Source organism: Diabrotica virgifera, chromosome 5 (genome assembly GCF_917563875.1).
Source record: "Diabrotica virgifera virgifera chromosome 5, PGI_DIABVI_V3a".
Taxonomy (NCBI): domain Eukaryota; kingdom Metazoa; phylum Arthropoda; class Insecta; order Coleoptera; family Chrysomelidae; genus Diabrotica; species Diabrotica virgifera.
Window position 1 is genome coordinate 164,490,458 of NC_065447.1, and position 20,293 is coordinate 164,510,750.

Consider the following 20,293-nt stretch of genomic DNA (forward strand, 5'->3'; position numbering starts at 1 on the left):
CGCGTAAGTTCTCAAAAAGTACTTCACGTACAGTTTCATACAATATTTTATCTACGATAAACAAATAAAAAAAGCTGTAACTCTTCGTCACTGGAATTCATTTCTATTCTACAATTTTTAGAACTTTGACATTTAAAAATTCTAACTACTTTCAAACCAAAAAACTGTCAAAACTTTTGTTGTAATTCATTGCTCATATTGTCATCACCATGACAACGCGAAAGTTAAGGATTGTCACCATGACAACGCGAAAGTTAAAAACAGTGCGAAAAAGTAAATCCCATTTAAAATACATTGTTACTTCACGCACACTTTAAATCCTTCACGCACTGCTATCTATAATGACAGTTTTTACAAACTAAAAACTTATACATAATATGACATAGAGTAGATAAAATAATTTATCTACTCTATGTCATAGTATGTATAAGTTTTTAGTTTGTGAAAACTGTCATTCTAGATAGCAGTGCGTGAAGTGTTTAAAGTGTGCGTGAAGTAACAATGTATTTTAAATGGGACTTACTTTTTCGCACTGTTTTTGGCAAACTTTCATATAATCAAATATCCTTAACTTTCATGTTGTCATGGTGATGACATAATGAGCAGTGACAGTTTTGATGAGTTTTGACAGTTTTGTGGTTTGAAAGAAGTTAGAATTTTTAAATGTCAAAGTTCTAAAAATCGTAGAATAGAAATAAATTCCAGTGACGAAGAGTTACAGTTTTTTTATTTGTTCATCGTAGATAAAATATTGTATGAAACTGTGCGTGAAGTAATTTTTGCGAACTTACGCGATGTATAGCACTCGCTCCGTTGTCGTTCGTGCTCTAAACATCGCGTGCGTTCGCAAAAAGCATACTTCACGAACTGTTTCATAAATAACTATTTTTTGAGCTCTTATACAGTAGGTACCTATGTCTGCGTAACTTTGAACCTATTGATAACTTTATTAATATCAATTTTACGAAAAAAACTTATTCTTTATAAAGTGCTTTGCATCGTATAGAATATAAGATGCAACCATTAGATATCAAATTTTATTAATTTTATACGAGGTATGTCAAAAAATATGAATTTCGCTCAAGAGCAAAGTAGGTACCTTTATATTTTACAATATTGAAAATTGTTAATAAGAAAAGTTTTTTGGAATTAAAAACTATGTTTCAATATTCAATTATATCCTTCTAATTGAAATCTTGTGAACTATAAAGGTACCTAACTGTTACGCGAAATTCATATTTTTTTTATACCTCGTATAGAGTTGAAAAAGTTTGATATCTAATAGTTGCATCTTAAATTTTAGACCAGGTAGAGCATTTTATGTAGAATAACTTTTCTATCTTAACTGTAATAAAATGAGGTTGGGTATCCGTAATTTGAGAAAAATTTGCAATTTTTTTTTCAATTAGAAGGATGTATGTAATTGCATATTAAAACATAGTTTTTAATTGCAAACAACTTTCATAATAACAATTTTTGATATTCTGAAATATAAAGGTACTTTACGCTTTAACGAAATTCATATTTTTGTCATACCTTGTATAAAATTGATCAAATTTGATATCTGATGGTTGAGTTATAGATTTTAGACTGTGCAGAGCATTTTATGAAGAATAACTTTTTTCGTAAAATTGATAATTAAAAAGTTTCCCATATGGTTCCTAGTTACGCAGACATACTGTATTGCATAAGAGCTCAAAATTTTTGAATTTTCAAAACTGTAATGCTATATTCGGATTCAGCATAATCAAAAACAAAATAGAAACATATTTTTTCAAATAAAATGATGAATTCAACGATATTTTTAAAATTATTTATACAAAACGATTGTTACTGTTTAAACAATTAATAAACAATTAGCGGCTAAATCTGTGAATAGAAACTTTTTACCTTAACATGTGTATAAACTAACAAAAAAAGTTTTAGAAAAATATAAGCTTATTTGAATTTTTCCGAAACAATGCATGTTTTCGTTCTCTATTGACTCCCCTAAATCGACTAATAAATTTTATTCGATGAATAACTATTCATTGATTTATTTGTTGTTGGTAAAACCTGCCCAAACTCGACCAATGGAGGGCGACATTTTGGCTTCACTTGACTCGTATTGTTAATTAGCCAAACGCTGTTTTTAATTTTAATTTAATTTTGTAGAATATTTTAATTTTCTCCTTTGCTTTATAACGTTTTATAGTATTTTTTTTTTCGTTTAAAAGGGAAAGAATAGAAACTGTTAGGGTTCCCAGGGCCCCCGTAAGGGTTACTGGCGCCTGTGTGCAAAAAAGGATTTTGGCGCCCCTCAAGTCATTTTTGATCATGTTTTTTATTTATTTTTTGAAGATAGGTAGGTTCTTAAAATAAACCAAAAAACTAAACTTTAAGAAGTCATATTTATATACAGTCCATTCACTCAAGGTAAAAAATATTATAAAACCACCAAATTTTAAAGAACCGCTTGGCTTGACATGACATTTGGCATACTCATAGCTAACATGTCAAAGAAAAAAAGTGATATTGAGCGGATGTGTGCTTTTGCCCTGAATGTGAGTTTCACCCCTTCTCGGGGGTGAAAAAACATACGTTCAAAAAAGTCCGGAATTGGATAAAACGACTAATTTTAAACAACTTTTGTTCTATAAAGATTTTCACTAAGTCAATACTTTTCAAGTTATTTGCGAGTAAATAGTTATGTTCATTTTTAAACAAAAAAAAAACACGTTTTTAGACGGAGTTTCGCAAATAACTCAAAAAGTAAGTATTTTATCAAAAAAATATAGCTTATAAAAAAGTGAAAAAATGGTGCAAGTATCTATATATGAAGCCAGCAGACAAAGTATAAGCAAAGTTGTAGCTAATGAAAGGTATGAGGTTCTTATTCGTCAAATTTCAAATCGAATATTTCAACGTGAAATAACCAAAAAATCAAGCACTTATTAGGGAAACTTTTTTAAAGTGTTAAAAGAAGCTACATTTTTGTTTTTTTTTAAGTTATTTCAAAACAAAAGTAAGTTACGCTCACAATAATGTTGGTCCCTTTTTGACAAAAAAAATAACGTGAAAATCGCACCCTAATTAGCATCTCAAATGAAATTAATCGTTACCGCTCCACCACGAGTTACATTTATGTATTGTTTATTATGATCTGAAGTTTCATCGGTTCAAAGGGCTTATTTTTGAAAAGGCTGTAGTTAAAACAGCCATATCTTAACCAATTTTTTCAAGATTAAAAAAATTTTATTTTAAAACCAATTTTTTTTCAAAAATGAGCAGTTTCAACCAATAAAACTTACAGATCATATACAATACATAGTATGTAAAGTAAATGGTAAAGCGGTAACGAATAATTTCATTTGGAATGCTAATTAGAGGTTGATTTTTACGATTTTTTTACAAAAAAAAAAGGTTGCTTGGTGCTTGTTGCTAGAATTTTTTTTTTAATCAAAAATAAAGCTTTTTTAAACACTTTAAAGAAGGCGTAATGAGTTTTCCCCGAAAAGTGCCTAATTTTTTGGTTATTTCACGTTGAAATATTCGATTTGGAATTTGACGAATAAGAACCTACTTTTCAATTGCTACAACTAGCTTCTACTGGGTTTGTAGATTTCATACATAAATTATTTTTTTCACTTTTTTGTAGACTATATTTTTCCTAACAATATTTTTTCGATAAAATAATTAGTTTTTGAGTTATTTAAAACTTAATATTAAGTTTAAAAAACTTAATATTCCTTATAGTATTTCCATACATTTCTTGACCACTTCCTTCCATTGTTTTCTGTCCACAGCTTTTTTTTTCAGTTCACAATATTACTTTTTTGTAAGTCTTCATATACGCTGTCTTTCCATCTCCTTCTTGGTCTACCTATTCTTTTTTTAATTACTTTCAGTGTTCCTAAATTTGTTCACTGCTCTTAGAATTTACCTCACATTGCCAGTGACAGTAGCGCACAGTGAAATATCATTTTCTAAATTAAAAATTAAAAAATTATCTAAAGTCAACATGGTCGCAAAATCGCAAGTCGATTGACAAAGGACCCCGCAACACTCCTTATGGAAAAGTGGTCCCGGTCAAATTTAACGAAACTTTGGTCAATGATAGTCCTCGGTAAGTAGATTAAAAAAGTCCATGGTACCTAGGTCTGAAAAACTATTATTCTTGAGCCACAGCCTTCAGAAGTTCCTCAGAAGTAAATTCAGGTACTCTGTTTACGTTAAGTGCACTAATTCACGGTCTAGTGAATGAAAATATCTATTACTGAAAGAATACAGATTAATTTTCTTCATGCATATTTGCGTGTTGCATATGAATACGTGGTCAAAAATAGATACATCCAATTTTAGTCTTCAGAAAATCTTCAGAAAACTGAAGAACTGCGATAGAAAATGTGCTGCTAGAATAACATAACAATTATCATGTTTTCATGAATGCTTCACATTTATCCAATACCAGAATAGTTGCAGTTACACCTTATCTTTAGAAAACTACTGAACAGTGGCGGATTTAGGGGGGAATAGGGGAATTCCCCTAGTAACACGGTCCAAAATTAAAGAAAAAATTGTTGAAACATGATTATTACACGTTGAAATATGTTAGCTTACATGCAACTTACTACAGACAGACAAATTCAACCCAATTAACTCGACAGTTATTGCACATGTTATTACCTATGCCTTTTATGTAGTTTGGGTTTATCTATTTTATATATTTTGGGGTTGGTGTTTTATTGGAAGTCGCCTCACTCTCCCAAGGCAAATGTTCCGCCATTTAGCAAATCAGCGAAATCTTAACGTACAGATAGTCGAAGATGACATAAATCCGATTTTTCCATAGAAGATTGTAATTAATATTTCGCGTTTACCTACTACCATGTATGTACTCTGTTTTTTCTTTTCGTATTGAGATCAAGTTCATTTAATCTACTCATATCTGATATGCTGGAGATTATTCTTTGCAAATTATCTAAGCTATTTGCAAAAACTACTGCTTCGTCAACATATATCTAATGATTTTTAGATGCACTCTATTCTGCGTGCGTGAAAACGTAAGATGCCTTGTTCTGCTCTAGCAGCACTTATTGTGGTTGTTCCTCAATTTTCTGAAGGCGCTTCAATAGCAGTGGCGGAACATTTGCCTTGGGAGAGAGGGCGACTTCCAATAAAACACCAACCCCTAAATACATAAAATAGACAAACCCCAACTACAAGACATAGATAATAACATGCACAATAAGTTCCCTTAATTTTCCTAACTGTGGAGTTAATTGGGTTGAATTTGTCTGTCTGTAGTAAGTTTCATGTCAGCCAATATATTTTTTATGTTTCAACAATTTTTCTTTAATTCTGGACCATGTTACGGGGGGAATTACCCTATTCCCCCCTAGATCCGCCGCTGTCAGTAGTTTTCTAAAGATAAGGCGGACTGCAGATATGCTGGTATTGGATAAGTCTGAACCATTCATGAAAACATGATAATTCTTATGTCTCTGTAGCAACACACTTTCTATCGCGCTTCTTCAGTTTTCTGAGTACTTTTCGGAGGTTTTCTGAAGACTAAAATACGATGCATCTATTTTTAACCACGAATTCATATGTAACACGCAAATATGCATGAAGAAAATAAGTCTCTCTTCTTTGTAATGGATGTTTTCATTCACTTGACCGTGAATTAGTGCACTTAACGTAAACCGAGTACCTGAATTTAAGAACTTCAGAAGGCTGTAGCTCGAGAATAATAGTTTTTCAGACCTAGGTGCCATGGACTTTTTTAATTTAAGGGAAAGTGGGGGAATGGTGCGCGGCGGGTAATCGTGCGCTGCCTTGTATTTCAAATTCCGTGGAAGATTTTACGAATTCAACCAGTCCTACACCTTTCAACCGATCTCATGAACGGTTTACGCCATTATCTTCAGTCGACCATTGCACGTGGACTAAGTCAGATCCGATTATTGAAAATTGCAAGAATTCTTCTAGTCTTTCTGCTCCAAAAAATAGGACGGTAAGTCCTTAGGCTTTATTCAATTGCTTTGGACTTATTATTGATTTAAATCATGTTGTTTAACGTGTATTTTGGTGCATCTGTTGGTTTATATGGTTTAGTAGTTTTCCGTTTGTGATGATGATTGGTATTTAGGGCACAAAGGGGTAATAGTGCGCAGGAGTGCGCACGATTACCCCACAAAAAATGAAATGGTAAATATAAAAATTGCCATTTTTATTGCCAGATGCCACGAACCTTCTCTAGAAAATCTACGATTCTTAAATATACTGACGAAGATTTAAAAATGGATGTAATCAGAAATGATGGCAGAAAATACAAGAAACGGCAGGGATTTCAATATTCCCGAATCGATTTAAAAAAAAAAGATTAACAGGTTTACACACGCCACCCCGTTTAGGCCGCACAGCTGTACAGCTGTGTTTCAGGTGAAGTAGAAAAATAATTAAGAGAATGTTGTGTTAACGATTGCTAAATTATTCAATGGCTTAACATAAAGAACTTAGATGATTGGTATTCAGGTATGCTGAAGAAAATAATACCCTAAATAATTTTAATAAAGAGAAGAAGTTAGTTAGCAAAGATTCGATTTATGGGTTTACAAAAAGGAGTCCTGATATAACATTAAGACAACAATTACAAGCACACCAATGAAGACAAAATTTGAGGAAGCCCATGAAAAGAGATGATTAATGGACGAGAATCTTAAGAGAAAGGAGGAACAGAAAGCATCAAGAAAGGCAACTGCTGAAGATGTTTTGATAAAGAATCGCCAGATATCTCGCCAGACAGAGAAAATAAAAAAACAAAAAAAGAAGACAGTGCAGAAAGAGCTAACACCTGAGTCGTCTGATGTAACAGACGGTTATTTGTCAGATATTATCGATGAAGACGAATTAGATGATGTTGAATGAAGCTTCATTCCACCACCATTAGAAAAACCAGCTGCACGTAACGAGACATGCTCTATTTGTGGGGAAAGAGGGAAAAAGGATTATGATATACATGTGTGTTATGTGCCTCGGGGAATCATGCAGAATGTACAGCTGTAAAAACCCCAGAGAATTATAAATGCAACTTTTGTTTACGTTAAAAATAAGTAATTTAAGTATACCATACAATTATTATTTCTTCATAATATTTTTATACTTTTGAAAGAAGTGTTTTTATTACATTAATTTTAAATTAATGTTTTTTTTCTAACATTAATTTAGTGCGCACCATTTCCCAATATGTGCGCATGATTACCCTCATGGGTGGGGAATCGTGCGCAAAGGCACTTCTTTTCTTTTTTTAATATTATGCTTTTGCACTTTGTATTTCTCTAAAACTTATTTTACATATTCAAAGTAGAATAGTTAGGGCTTACTCTAACGTACTGGACGTTATTATAGATTGAAAGAATTTACAACAGAATCGATTTCTGCTTAAGTGCGCACCATTCCCCCACTTTCCCTTACTCACTGAGAACTATCATTGACCAAAGTTTCGTTAAATTTGACCGGGACCACTTTTCCATAAGGAGTGTTGCGGGGTCCTTTATCACTATGTAGTAAGTATTGAACATGAAAAATGAAAAGTGGATTGTGTTGACGCTGTGAATACCTATTGGTTCCCGACATCATTTTTTAATACTGCACTATTTGCACCTGGCTTTTTGTTTACATTATAAGCGTATATAATACCCTCTAATACCCTATATACTAGTACTAGGTAGGTATGTACCTATTCGACTATTCCATTTTGACTGCGCGTCTACCAAAGGGCGCCAGGGCATCGATTTTTGACCCTTCGCTTCGTTATCGAACGTATTCGCTTCGTATCTGTTTAGTATACGTAGCGAATACGTTCGATAACGAAGCGAATGGTCAAAAATCGAGGCCCAGGGCATTGACTGCACACGGGCGATACATGGGCTAGAGCCGCTTCTGCTCGGGGCACAAACTCCCAAGATTATGATGTTTTTTAAACAATAATATTACAAAGATAAAACACTAATAACACTTATTTACAATAATTTACATTTAATATCTAATTATAATTTCCATTTTAGGCTCTTGCAGGAGGAACCTTGTTGTATGTAACATTGAGTGAAATCCTTCCAAAAGAAAGGACAAAATGGCATCAACAGCATGAAAAACAACTTGCTGGAATATTTCAACTTATCTCAGTAGCTGTTGGTTTTACGTTTATGACTTTTTTAATCTACTACATTGGTACGAAACACTTAGTTATTTATTTACCAAGGACATTAAGTATGTAGATGTTTATGCCTGAGGGCGACTATTACGTCTATCTTTATATATCGCCCGAGGGTATACACATACATATTACATATATTAATACCCAGGGTGCATACAAACTTTTATGTCATACTATTAGTTTGTTATGTTATAACAATCTAAATATTTTTAAAATTCAGAAAATTTATCATAGTAGAGTAGGTACCTACTAGGCAATATCGTCGTTAGGAGGGTAATGACACAGTTTAATGCTAACTAATTTTTTAAATTCTTTAAGCATTGTACTGTGGTAATAATGTCAAACATAAATTAACATCTACTGCTGTCAATCCTAAAAAGTGAAAATGCAGGAAAGTTTTGAAAGGGATAGGCAATCACCCCCCGTTAAGATAGGCAAAATGCCCTCACTCCCAGAATTCAATTTTATTAATTTTTTACGTTCTATGCAACTAAAAAATGATATAACGCGGATTTTTAGCTCGCCACTCCCCTTCCCCCCCCCCCCCAGCCAAAAACGTAGATTTTTAGATTTAATTTTTTTTAGTTGGGTTGCAATTGATTTAAAAATATCAAAAAATTCACACGTGTAGCTAAGGCTTTTACAAAACATGTCCATTTTTTATTGACCCATAGGTCGAGTGTACATAACCTCAAATTTTTTTTTTAACTTTTTTAAAACCTATAACTTTTTTCGGAGGGGGCTGCAGGTCCAATTTTTTTTGCATTTTGTTTATTTTATCGAAAGCTCTCTCTGATTTTTTTCAGATTTTTCCGTCAGGTGCGCCATCTTGAAAAATCAGAAAACTGTTTTTTAGGGGGCTTTTGGGGATTTTCTCCATTTTATAGACTGCAACATAGATCAACTCAAGGTTTTGTTAATAGATTATGTATAATTTAAAATAACTGAGTATATTATAATATTCAAAAATTGGGCGAAACTCTTTTAAACCCCCCAAAAACCATGTTTTTTTAAGTTTTGTAAGGATTTTTGCGGGTCTAATTATATTTTTTGTTGTCGATACAGCCTGAAATTTTTTTTTATTTTTTTACGTTCCATATGATTTTAAAAAAATAGGACTCACCGCAATTTTAGCCCACTTCCTCTATTCCCCCTTCCCCACAGCCAAAAATGTAAATTTTTCGATTTTATTTATTTTTTTTTAAGTTGGTTTGCAATTAAATTATGAATGTTATTCTGAAGCTATTTCTTTGTGGCATTTTTGTAATTAACTATTCTAAACGGTCATTTTTTTTTGTTAAATTGTGGCTTATTTCCAATTTAGAATAGTTAATAATTATTAAATTATAAATTACAAAAAATTCACAAGCACAGCTAAAGGCTTTTACAGAAAGAACATCTATTTTTATGGACTCGAAGGTTGAGTGCACATATTATAACCTCTTTTTTTTTGTTTTTTAATAGGTACGTATAATTTTTTGGTGATGTATGTATGTCTATTTTTTTTGTGTTTTGTGTATTTTATCAAAAACTATATTTTTGACTTTTTTCAGATTTTTCCATAAGGTGCGCCATCTTCAAAAATCCACAAAACTGGTTTGTTCGGTGGTTTTTAGGGATTTTCTCCATGTTATAGACTTCAAAATAGATTAACTCAAGGTTTTTTATAGGTTATGTAGGTATAATCTGAAATAACTGAGTTTTTAGGGATATTTTATATAATTTGCTATTGAATAAACTTAAAAACGACCTGCTAGTTTTCACAATCATAAACTTGTCAGGATATGACACGATCCACAATTAAAATTACGTTTCACAATTAAAACTTCCCCTGTTTTCATACCTACATCAAAGTTTGTCCGACTAGACACCGTTAAACTATTCACATATTTACAGCTTGCTATTAATAAACTTTTTTTGGTACGCGGGATCCAGGCCTAATATTTTTTGAGATCAATACAGCCTGAATATTTTTTTCATTTTTTTACGTTTGATGTGTTTAAAAAATAAGCCTTAGACCAATTTTAGCCCTCCTCCCTCTTAACCTGCCCAATAAATCATCATTTTTTCGTTTTAATTTTTTTTCTCAGTATATCTGTTGCTAAGTTTGTCCTCAAGTAAACTACATTTTAACAAAATAATTTCAAATTTTTGCAATATTTTTATATAAAATAAAGATTTTTATATAAAGTAATAAGATGTCATTGTGATATCTTCTGGGTAGGATACAAAAAACAAAAATAAAACAGAATAATCAATTTAAGAAAAATACATTATTTTAATATGTATATCCTACTTCTTGTCGTTTTGTGAATCAAAACATTTTGTTCTTTGTTCATTAGTTTGTATTTAGTAGGTACCCTAATATTACCTTCCATTATAAATATTCTAATTATTCAAACATGTGCTTGTATCATCTACATTACCTATATCTCTGCTCAGCCTATTATAATAGAGAGATATTGCAAATTTAACACAGCCTACGTTGCGCTATTTACACCGCGCTATTTTGACAGAATTGAAATTTCTCAGACGTTTCATAAATGCAGATATTGCTCAACATTTTGGTTGCGGTATTTTACGGCTCAATTAAGATTAGTTATTTATCTAATTTGTCCTCAAAATCCAGAATTTAATTTAGATGGAAGAAAGGTTTGTATTTTCTTCCAAATATCGAGTAAGAGAAACAAATGATCCATGATCCTTGAATGTTCTTATAAATAAAATATTTTCCTGTTGCACTCTTCATGTTTTCCTGAACTAACGTCAAATTTTCTGTAGAAGTCAATGGATTTTGACATAAAACTTGTTTTAATAAACACAAATCGTCATCAGACGTAAATCTAATTCGTTTGTTACTGTCTGAGGTACCCATTTTAGCAAATTATTACGAATAAATTTGGTTTAAATGAAAGATAAACAACAAACATAACCTGAAAACGAAAAAGCGCAACGAATACCGCACAGCGTAACGACTCCTGTAATAACGGCAGGCCGTATTTTCAATAACGCAGCGTAAGCCAGATATCACATCTGCGCATGCTCTACTGTCAAAATAACGCGTGCTGTAATACAGCAAGTGCAAAAAAGACTCAGCAATATCTCTCTAATGTCATTTTGCTTCACGTTTACTGCCACGTAAAACACCATAAAAAGAATAAGGAAAGTATGGACAGCCTAAGGCCCGTATTCATAATCGGTACTCAAGTCAGCGTCGATGCTCAAGTCCGACCTTGAACAAATTCTTATACAAATTTTTTCAAGGTCGACCTTAAGCATCGGACCTCGACTATGAATACGGGGCTAAGTCTGACGTCACAAATGTCACAAAATTGGGAGGAGCTTATATTGGCTCCAAACAATTTTGATTGTAACATTAAATGGTCATAAGGAATTTTTCATTTATGTGCTTTGTGTGGCAAAATAAGACTTCATTTACGTATTTTGTTAAAGAAACGTGTTAATTAAGAGATTTTTATTCGTTTTTGCTCAGGTGGTTTTTATTCCTTAGTGATTGAAAATAAACATAATCTCAACACTGTTTACGTTCTAATCATTGCATTAAATTAACTCACCTGGGCCAAAACGAATACAAATCTCTTAATTGGCACGTTTCTTTAACTAAATACCTAAATGAAAAGACTTATTTTGTCACACAAACCACGTAAACAATAAATTAAAAATTCCTTATGAGTGTTTAACATTATAAACAAAATTGTTTGGAGCCAAATATAAGCTCCTCCCAATTTTGTGACGTCAAGACTTAGGATGTCCATTACCAAAGAATATATAGCTCCGTATATGTATATATTAGTACTCGTAGAGTATTCGGAGAGTATATTCGTTGGTATTACACTTTACAGTTCTAAAGTCTTCATCGCTGTCTTCGTCTATTACAGGTATAACATCTGTATTGTCAAAGAGTTTTGTAAGATATTCTGCTGGCTTGATGATTTTTGTAAAATATCTTCCATGCGATAAATATTATATTATGGCAGCTACATGCGAACAACAGCCTATGCCTATGGTTATGTTTCCGTTTGCGCAACTCGCATCTACAACAGTATCTATCGTTTAATGTTTTCCAAACCATCTTCGTTTGGCTCATAATGCAAACAGTCCATGCTGTATGCTTGTCCCCATTAGGTAGATTATTCCGATTCATTTTTTTGCACAAACTTATTCAAAAACAGGTCCTTATAACAAATCCGCATGGTGCCAGGCAGTACAGCGGTCGGAAAATTGTTAAACAATCTTTTAAACGAATTCACAAAATCAATTTTTTCACTTAGGACAAATTTGTTGTAGATTCTCTGGATCAACCTGAGCAAAAAAGGTCTCTTGTGATTTTTCTATAAAATTGACTCTTGTCGAGTTACATGCAATTTAAAATTTGAAAAACGTGAAAATTGCCATTTTCAAGGCTTAATAACTCGATTAAAAATTATTATTATGAAAGTCATAAAGTGACCAGCTCAAAGTTTAAAGCCCCCCCCTGCAAGATCCTGAAGAAATTTTTGTCATTATTTTATTACTATTATTTTTAATAATTAAAAATGAGCGCTAAGCACGTATTGAACCGACCGTCCGCGAGAGAGATGTACCTACAATTCATTGGACGTTTTAAAAAATATCGATTGGATGTCAAAAATACGTTTTAAAAAAATAGAAAAAGAATTTTGAGGTTATGTGTATTGTACACTCGACCTACGGGTCTATAAAAAATAGGTATGTTTTGTAGAAGCCTCATAAAATTTTTAAATTAATTGCAACTTAAGTAAACAAAAAAAAAATAGAAAAATTGGCGTTTTTGTGGGGGCAGGGGGGGTGGTTAGCTAAAAATGCAATTAGTCTTATTTTTTAATCACATATAACGTAAAAAAATGAAAAAAAAAATTCAGGCTGTATCGATCTCAAAAAATATAATTAGACCCGCAAAAATCCTTACAAAACTTTAAAAAAACATGGTTTTTGGGGGATTTAAAAGTGTTTCGCCCAATTTTTGAATATCCTAATATACTCAGTTATTTTAAATTGTACATAATCTATTAAGAAAACCTTGAGTTTATCTATGTTGCAGTCTATAAAATGGAGAAAATCCCCAAAAACCCCCTAAAAAAACAGTTTTCTTGATTTTTCAAGATGGCGCACCTAACGGAAAAATCTGAAAAAAATCAGAGAGATAGCTTTTGATAAAATACACAGAATGCAAAAAAAATTGGACCTGCAGCTCCCTCCAAAAAAAGTTATAGGTTTTAAAAAAGTTAAAAAAATTTTTGAGGTTATGTACACTTGACCTATGGGTCCATAAAAAATGGACATGTTTTATAAAAGCCTCAGCTACACGTGTGAATTTTTTTTAATTTTTAAATCAATTACAACCCAACTAAAAAAAATAAATCTAAAAATCTACGTTTTTGGCTGTGGTGGAGGGGAAGGGGGGTGGCGAGCTAAAAATTCGCGTTATCTCATTTTTTAGGTGCATAGAACGTAATAAAATTGAATTCTGGGAGTGAGGGCATTTTGCCTATCTTAACGGCGGGGTACCCTTTCCTACAAAATCGCAAAAAAGCGAAAAAATCAATATAAAACTTGCTACCGAAGAAATCGAGAGATGCATACGACAGAGAATACGGCAAATCCCGCTGAATTTCTTTCGAGTTCCGAGCGAATATTTGAAGCAAGGGTCAAAAGGATACCAGCCAAAAAAGTCTAAGATGGAACATCAGTTTTTGTGATAAACGTGCCAGAAACAAAGACAAAATGAATAGTTTGAAGCAAATAAGAGATCTGTATGAGCACATGGTTGTTTAGAAAAAAATATTTTTAGACAAGGTCACTGTACCTACTGTACACCCAGTTGGAAAAAATACATTTGGAAAAATCCTCATTGCAAAATTTCTGGGTTTAAGCGATCCTGACAAGTATAAAGTCACTGTCTGCGTCGAATGTCGGCAACTCTTCTGGCAGAGGCTGGAGCCAGTATGACAACGGAATGATGGATGGAAGAGTACCTATGTCAGTTGCTGAAGGATATACAGTGATGAGTGCGCTAATTATAGAGGGTAATATTATATCGTCCTATTAGAGGTAAAACTCACTAACTACACTTTTCAGAAAGTGGAGAAAAATCGATTTAAAGGTACAAATTGTTTTTTAAATTAACCTGACTTGAATATAGGAATTTTGATAATGCAACTTTATAGAATAAATAAAAACAAATATTTTAATCCATGTTTCGACATATAAACTATGATAAAATCAATATTAGATCAATTTTTGTACTTAATGAGTTTTTCCATGAGCACAATTATTGGATACGTATTGAAATGTTAATGAATTTGTGTGCATAAAGTATGATGATGTTGGGATTCAAAATGAATGAAATAAGTAACAAATCGTAACAAATGTTACGTCTGTTAATATTGTAAAAAGTTTAAGCCCAAAACAGATTTATCTAATCTCTAACGGAACTAAAGTTGAATATCTACACTAAAAAGTCGAAAAAAAAATTATACTTAAATTATACAAAGGTATACAAAATTTCGCTGACTTACAACTAACGAACTATCAAAAATAAGTTGTTCTGAAGCTATTTTCTATTTTGAAAAATAGGAGTCTATTATTTAAAAAATGAACACTAAGTTTCATTCTTTGAAAATAAATGCGCAAGTCGCCTGCTTAATCGCAAAATAGATTAGGTGACCCTTTATGCAAGCTATCTGTTACAAAGGAATTTAAACTCATATTTCTTTAATCAATCGCCCAACAGATAGGTAATGCCAGGGGCGTCATTTGAAAATGACTGAAATTTACAAAAAATACATCAATTTTCATCATTACATCATATATAATGTATTGTATATATAATATGCTTGCCCCCCCCCCAATCAAAATTTCAAATGACGCTCCTGGGTAATGCACACAAATATAATATACACAATATACAGTTTCAACAATACAATATAACACAAAGTGGCGAAAAGTTTAATCGCGAAATAGATTATGTTACTCTTTATGTAAGCTATCTGCTACAAAGAAATAATTTAGACTCATTTCTTTAATTAATCGAATAGATAATGCACACAAATAATACACAGTGACAGTTATGTTTACTAACGTATTGTTCAAAAGATCACTAAGTACCGATTCGGCACCCCAGATTGTAAGAAAAAATTCGCTAAGTGCAATAATAATTTTTAATGAATTTTACCCTGAAACCGAAATTCACAATAATGCACTTAAAATTGTAAGGAAAAATTAACTAAATGCAATAATAAGTTTAATTGAATTTTACCCTGAAACCGAAATTTACAAAATGCACTTATAGTGAGTTGTACCATAAATTATTTCAGCAATTAGAAGGATTAAAGCTCCAGGTGACTTCTCCAGTATACCGTATAGAGTTCACCTATACCGTATTGAGTTCAAATTGATGAAAATGTCAAAATCTCAAAAAAGTGCTCTTAGTGAGTTTTACCTCTAATAGGATATCTTCAAAAAACGAGGTTTCAGAGATGCTAAGCTGGCAGACATACCTTCTGGATCTGGCTTTTCCTTACATAAAGTTAATACACAGACAATGAAAAATGAATCAACAATTGCTGCTGACAATCGTATCTATCACCTGATCTTTCCAGAATTGCCGTTTTATGCGAATTCCATTAAATAATGTTATGTTATTATAGTTATAATAATTTAACTCCATATTTTGTAACTTTAATAATAAATGTTATTAAGAAGTTATCAAATAGACCGGCGCAGGCGCAACAACAACACTTTATAGACGATATACAACACGTGAATAGATTCACGTGCTTAGGGATGGATCTGGTCGCAAACAATGAAGAAAAACCGGAAATAAATAGAAGGCTTATGCTGGCAAATAAAGCCTATTTCGCGATGGGCCACATATTCAAATCGGGAGACATACACCGGAAAACAAAACGGTTTATAAGACAATAATCAGGCCCATAGTAAGTTATGGGTGTGAGACATGCGTTGTGACACAGAAATCTTCAAATGCATTTCACGTGTTTGAAAGAAAAATATTACGTGGGATACTGGGCCCAATAAGTGGAAATAATAGATGGCGAATTAGGTATAATAAATATACGAACAATATAGCGAACCAACACTAGCACAATACACTAAAGTGTAGAGATTACGATGGGCAGGTCACGTGGTCCGCATGCCTGAGAATAGAATCCCCAGAAAATTGTTAAATGCAAGAATGCAAGGAAAAAGACCTGTTGGAAGACCAAAAAAGAGATGGGAAGGCAAAGTAGATGAGGATGCCAAAAACCTCCTAAAAACGCGTTCATGGAAAGGAACACCAGTTAATCGAAATGATTGGCGAGAAGTATGCTGAAGGAGGCTAAGGCTCGGTTTGGGCTGTAGCGCCATTGGGTGACTGGAAGAAGGTATCAATTTTTTTTGTCTTTATACCTGTGCTGGCTATAAAATGCACTTTATGTCCACAAAGGCATGTAGATGGTAACTAAAGCAATAAAAACACTATAATGAACTAGTATGACATAAAAAAAGAATTGGAGAGGCGAGTGAAAGATCAACTAAAATTTTGTCAATATTGAGATAGTTTCAAAGTTAATAATTTTTATAGAACTAAATTCAATGGTGTTGAATGTCATAACAAAAGTCACATAGGTAATGCATATTATTTTCACCAACTTCTTCAATTGTGCTCTGTTTTTAAACCAGGAGGGGTAATTCAAATTTACCGCGCCGGAATGCTTGTTTAATTGGTCAAACCTCAGGCAAGTTTACTCCACTGTTATGAAATTTTGACACTATTGACATTTATGAAATTTTGACACTAATGGCATTTCATAGGTTAATTAAGTTATATCGGCAATTTTTTGTGTTTTCTGCGTTATTCCTTTAATTTATAAATTTATAGTCTGCTTTTATATACAGGGTGAGGCAAATAAAGGGCCTATTAGAAATATCTCGAGAACTAAAGGCAACAGAATCATGAACATTTGAATTAAGGGGTTTTGAAGAGTCATCTGTTTAATGAAAATATTTTCATCTATTTCCTACTTCCGGTTATACCCTGTAGAATTGTAGTAGTTTGACATCTAAAACTCTACTTACGTTCAAATAATTTTTAATATAGTCTAATATTGTTAAGAATCATTAGTATAGCTAAATTTTTAATTTTAGTATACAGGGTTGGTCGAAACTCGGAATGAGTATTTTCTGACTTTTCTTAAATGGGACACCCTGTATTTTAGTATTGCAATGAAATGATATTTTATGGTATTTTTTTATTTTTTAAGAATTCCCTATACCTAACTGCTTTAATTTGTGTTTAATTGTTAATCGCACCAACAATCTTAACTACGTAGGTATTTTAATAGCTAAACCAAAATTGGTAATTTTAAGGATCAGTCTGGTATGTATGTATTTATTTATTTAATAAATGTATTTATTTCTGAAAAATTATTTGTGATTGAATATTTCCACGGCCAACCTAATAAAATTTTACGTATTTTTTGTTGCAATTAATGTTTAGCTTGAATCACCAATAACTCACAAATTAAAGCAGTTAGGTATAGGGAATACTTATAAAATAAAAAAGTACCATAAAATATTATTACATTACAATACTAAAATACAGGGTGTTCCATTTAAGAAAACTCAGAAAATATTTATTCCGAGTTTCGACCAACCCTGTATACTAAAATTTCAAAATTAGCTATACTAATGATTCTTAACAATAGTAGACTATATTAAAAATCACTTGAATGTAAGCAGAGTTTTTAATGTCAAACTATTACAATTCTACAGGGTGTGAATGTTGCTACGAAATTAATAAAAAAACGTAAATATCTTTTAAAACACCCTGTATAATATTACAAAATCTCATATTTTAAGAAAGAAGATATTGAGGAGAATCCAAGAATGTAAAAATATACAGGGTGTCCCATTAAAAAAAACGAAGTTATAAGCCACTTCCGGTATAACCGGAAGTTGCAAAGAGATGAAAATATTTTCATTTAATAGATCATCCTTCAAAACCCCTTTTTTTCCAATTTTCATGATTCTGTTGTCTTTAGTTCTCGAGATATTTCTAATAAGCCAGTTATCTGCCTCACCCTATATAGGGTGTCCCAAAAGTAGCGGAACGGTCGAATATTTCTCGTAACATCGTATCGAAAAACTGAAAAATACGTGTTCAATAATTTTCAAAAATCTATCGAATGACAAAAAACACGACCCCCACTCCACCCCCTAGAGGTGGGGCGGGGGGTAACTTTGAAATCTTAAATGGAGACCCCAAGTTTTTATTTCAGATTTTGATTCCTTACGTAAAAGTAAGTAACTTTTATTCGAGACTTTTTTTTAACTATGGATATATGGCGCTATAATCGAAAAAAAAAATCATTTATTATGATGTCATAGGTAAATAATTGAAATGGTCTAATATCTGGAGAAATACACTTCCAAAGGAAAAACAAAAAGATACGTATTTAATATTTTTCAAAAACCTATTGAATGGCACCAAACAAGACCCCCACTTCACAACCTGGAGGTGGGGTGGGAGGGGTAACTCTAAAATCTTAAATAGCAACCCCCATTTTTTATTACAGATTTGGATTCGTCATGAAAAATTAAGCAACATTTGTTCGAAACAATTTTTAGAATTGTTGATAGATGGCGCTAATAAATAGTCTTTTTCCAATTATAGTGCCATCTATCAACAATTCTAAAAAATGTTTTAAATAAATGTTGCTCGATCAATTTTTCATGATTAATCCAAATCTGCAATAAAAAAATATAGGTTTCCATTTAACATTTTAAAGTTAACCCCCACCCCACCTGTAGGGGGTGGGGTAGAGGGTTATGTTTGGTGTTATTCGATAGGTTTTTGAAAAATATTAAACAAATATTTTTTGGTTTCTCATTTGAAAGTGTATTTCTCGAGATATTAGAGCGTTTTTATAATTTACCTATGGTATTACAATAAATTCTTTTTTCCGATTATAGCGCCATCTATCCACAATTCGTAAAACTGTGTCAAATAAAAGTTGCTTACTTTTGCATAAGGAATCAAAATCTGCAATAAAAACTGGCGGTTTCTATTTAAGATTTTAAAGTTACCCCTCACCCCACCTCCAAGGGGTGCACTGGGGGATTGCGTTAGTGTCATTGGATAGATTTTTAAAAATTATTGAAATTGTGTTTTTCAGTTTTTCACTCCGATGATTAGTTCGCGAAATATTCGACCGTTCCGCTACCTTTGGGACACGCTGTATAAAAAACAGTTGTTTTTCGAACTCTTCAGCGACGTATAAGTATAATATAAGGTTTGTTCCAACTCCAACACAACGAAAACCGTCATGAAACGATCACGAAACTGCGCGCAGATAGCAAAATAATACGTTCCATAGGTTATTTTGTTTACTGCGCAGTTTCATGACGGTTTTTCGTTGTGTTGGAACAAACCTATTATATTTATGGATTACCGTCGAAGGCCGACATGATCAACCAAAAAATAAGATGTATTTGGTGATTTTTCTAGTGACATTATTGGGTGTGAATCTGTCTTTTTAGTTTACTCCTCCTGGTTTAAAAACAAAGCATAGGTGTCTTGAAACATAATAGAAGTCGACTTATCAATTTTGTATTTATTTTCAGATTAGGCATATTTTGGAATATGAATATTTTAGAAGATTCGAAGATATGAGTATTTTTAAATAAAAACTGTTGTGTAACAGACTATTTTTTATAAGACTGTATACATAGACAATATTACTATTAGATTTTAAGAATTTTATAACTGCGACATATTTATTTAATAAATGGAACTTTTAAGCTATACTTCTTAAACTTTTGTGTTTATTACATAATCTGAAAACAACGAGAATAAAGAATATTGCTTCAAAAAGGTGACGGAGTTTGAGTATCTAGGAGTAACGCTAACAAGTAAAGGGGAAGAAAGCCAAGAAATTGAAAAAAGAATTTCGAGAGGAAGAAAGACAGTCGGAGCCCAACACAAACTACTAAGAGCCAAAAACATCTCCAGAGGCAAAATTAAGACTCTATCGAACAGTGATCCAGCCCACAGTT

General features: G+C 32.2%; 1 protein-coding gene across 1 annotated transcript in view; it reads left to right on the forward strand.

Annotated features, from left to right (window-relative positions):
- Nucleotides 1–20,044, forward strand: part of LOC126885201 (zinc transporter ZIP3-like) — a 186,194-nt gene extending 166,150 nt beyond the window's left edge. The window contains exons 4-5 of the mRNA XM_050651650.1: nt 8,049–8,211; nt 19,862–20,044. Coding sequence (XP_050507607.1) covers nt 8,049–8,211; nt 19,862–19,866 — 168 coding nt within the window. The 3' untranslated portion in view covers nt 19,867–20,044. The remainder of the gene's footprint in view (nt 1–8,048; nt 8,212–19,861) is intronic.
- Nucleotides 20,045–20,293: the final 249 nt, after the last annotated feature.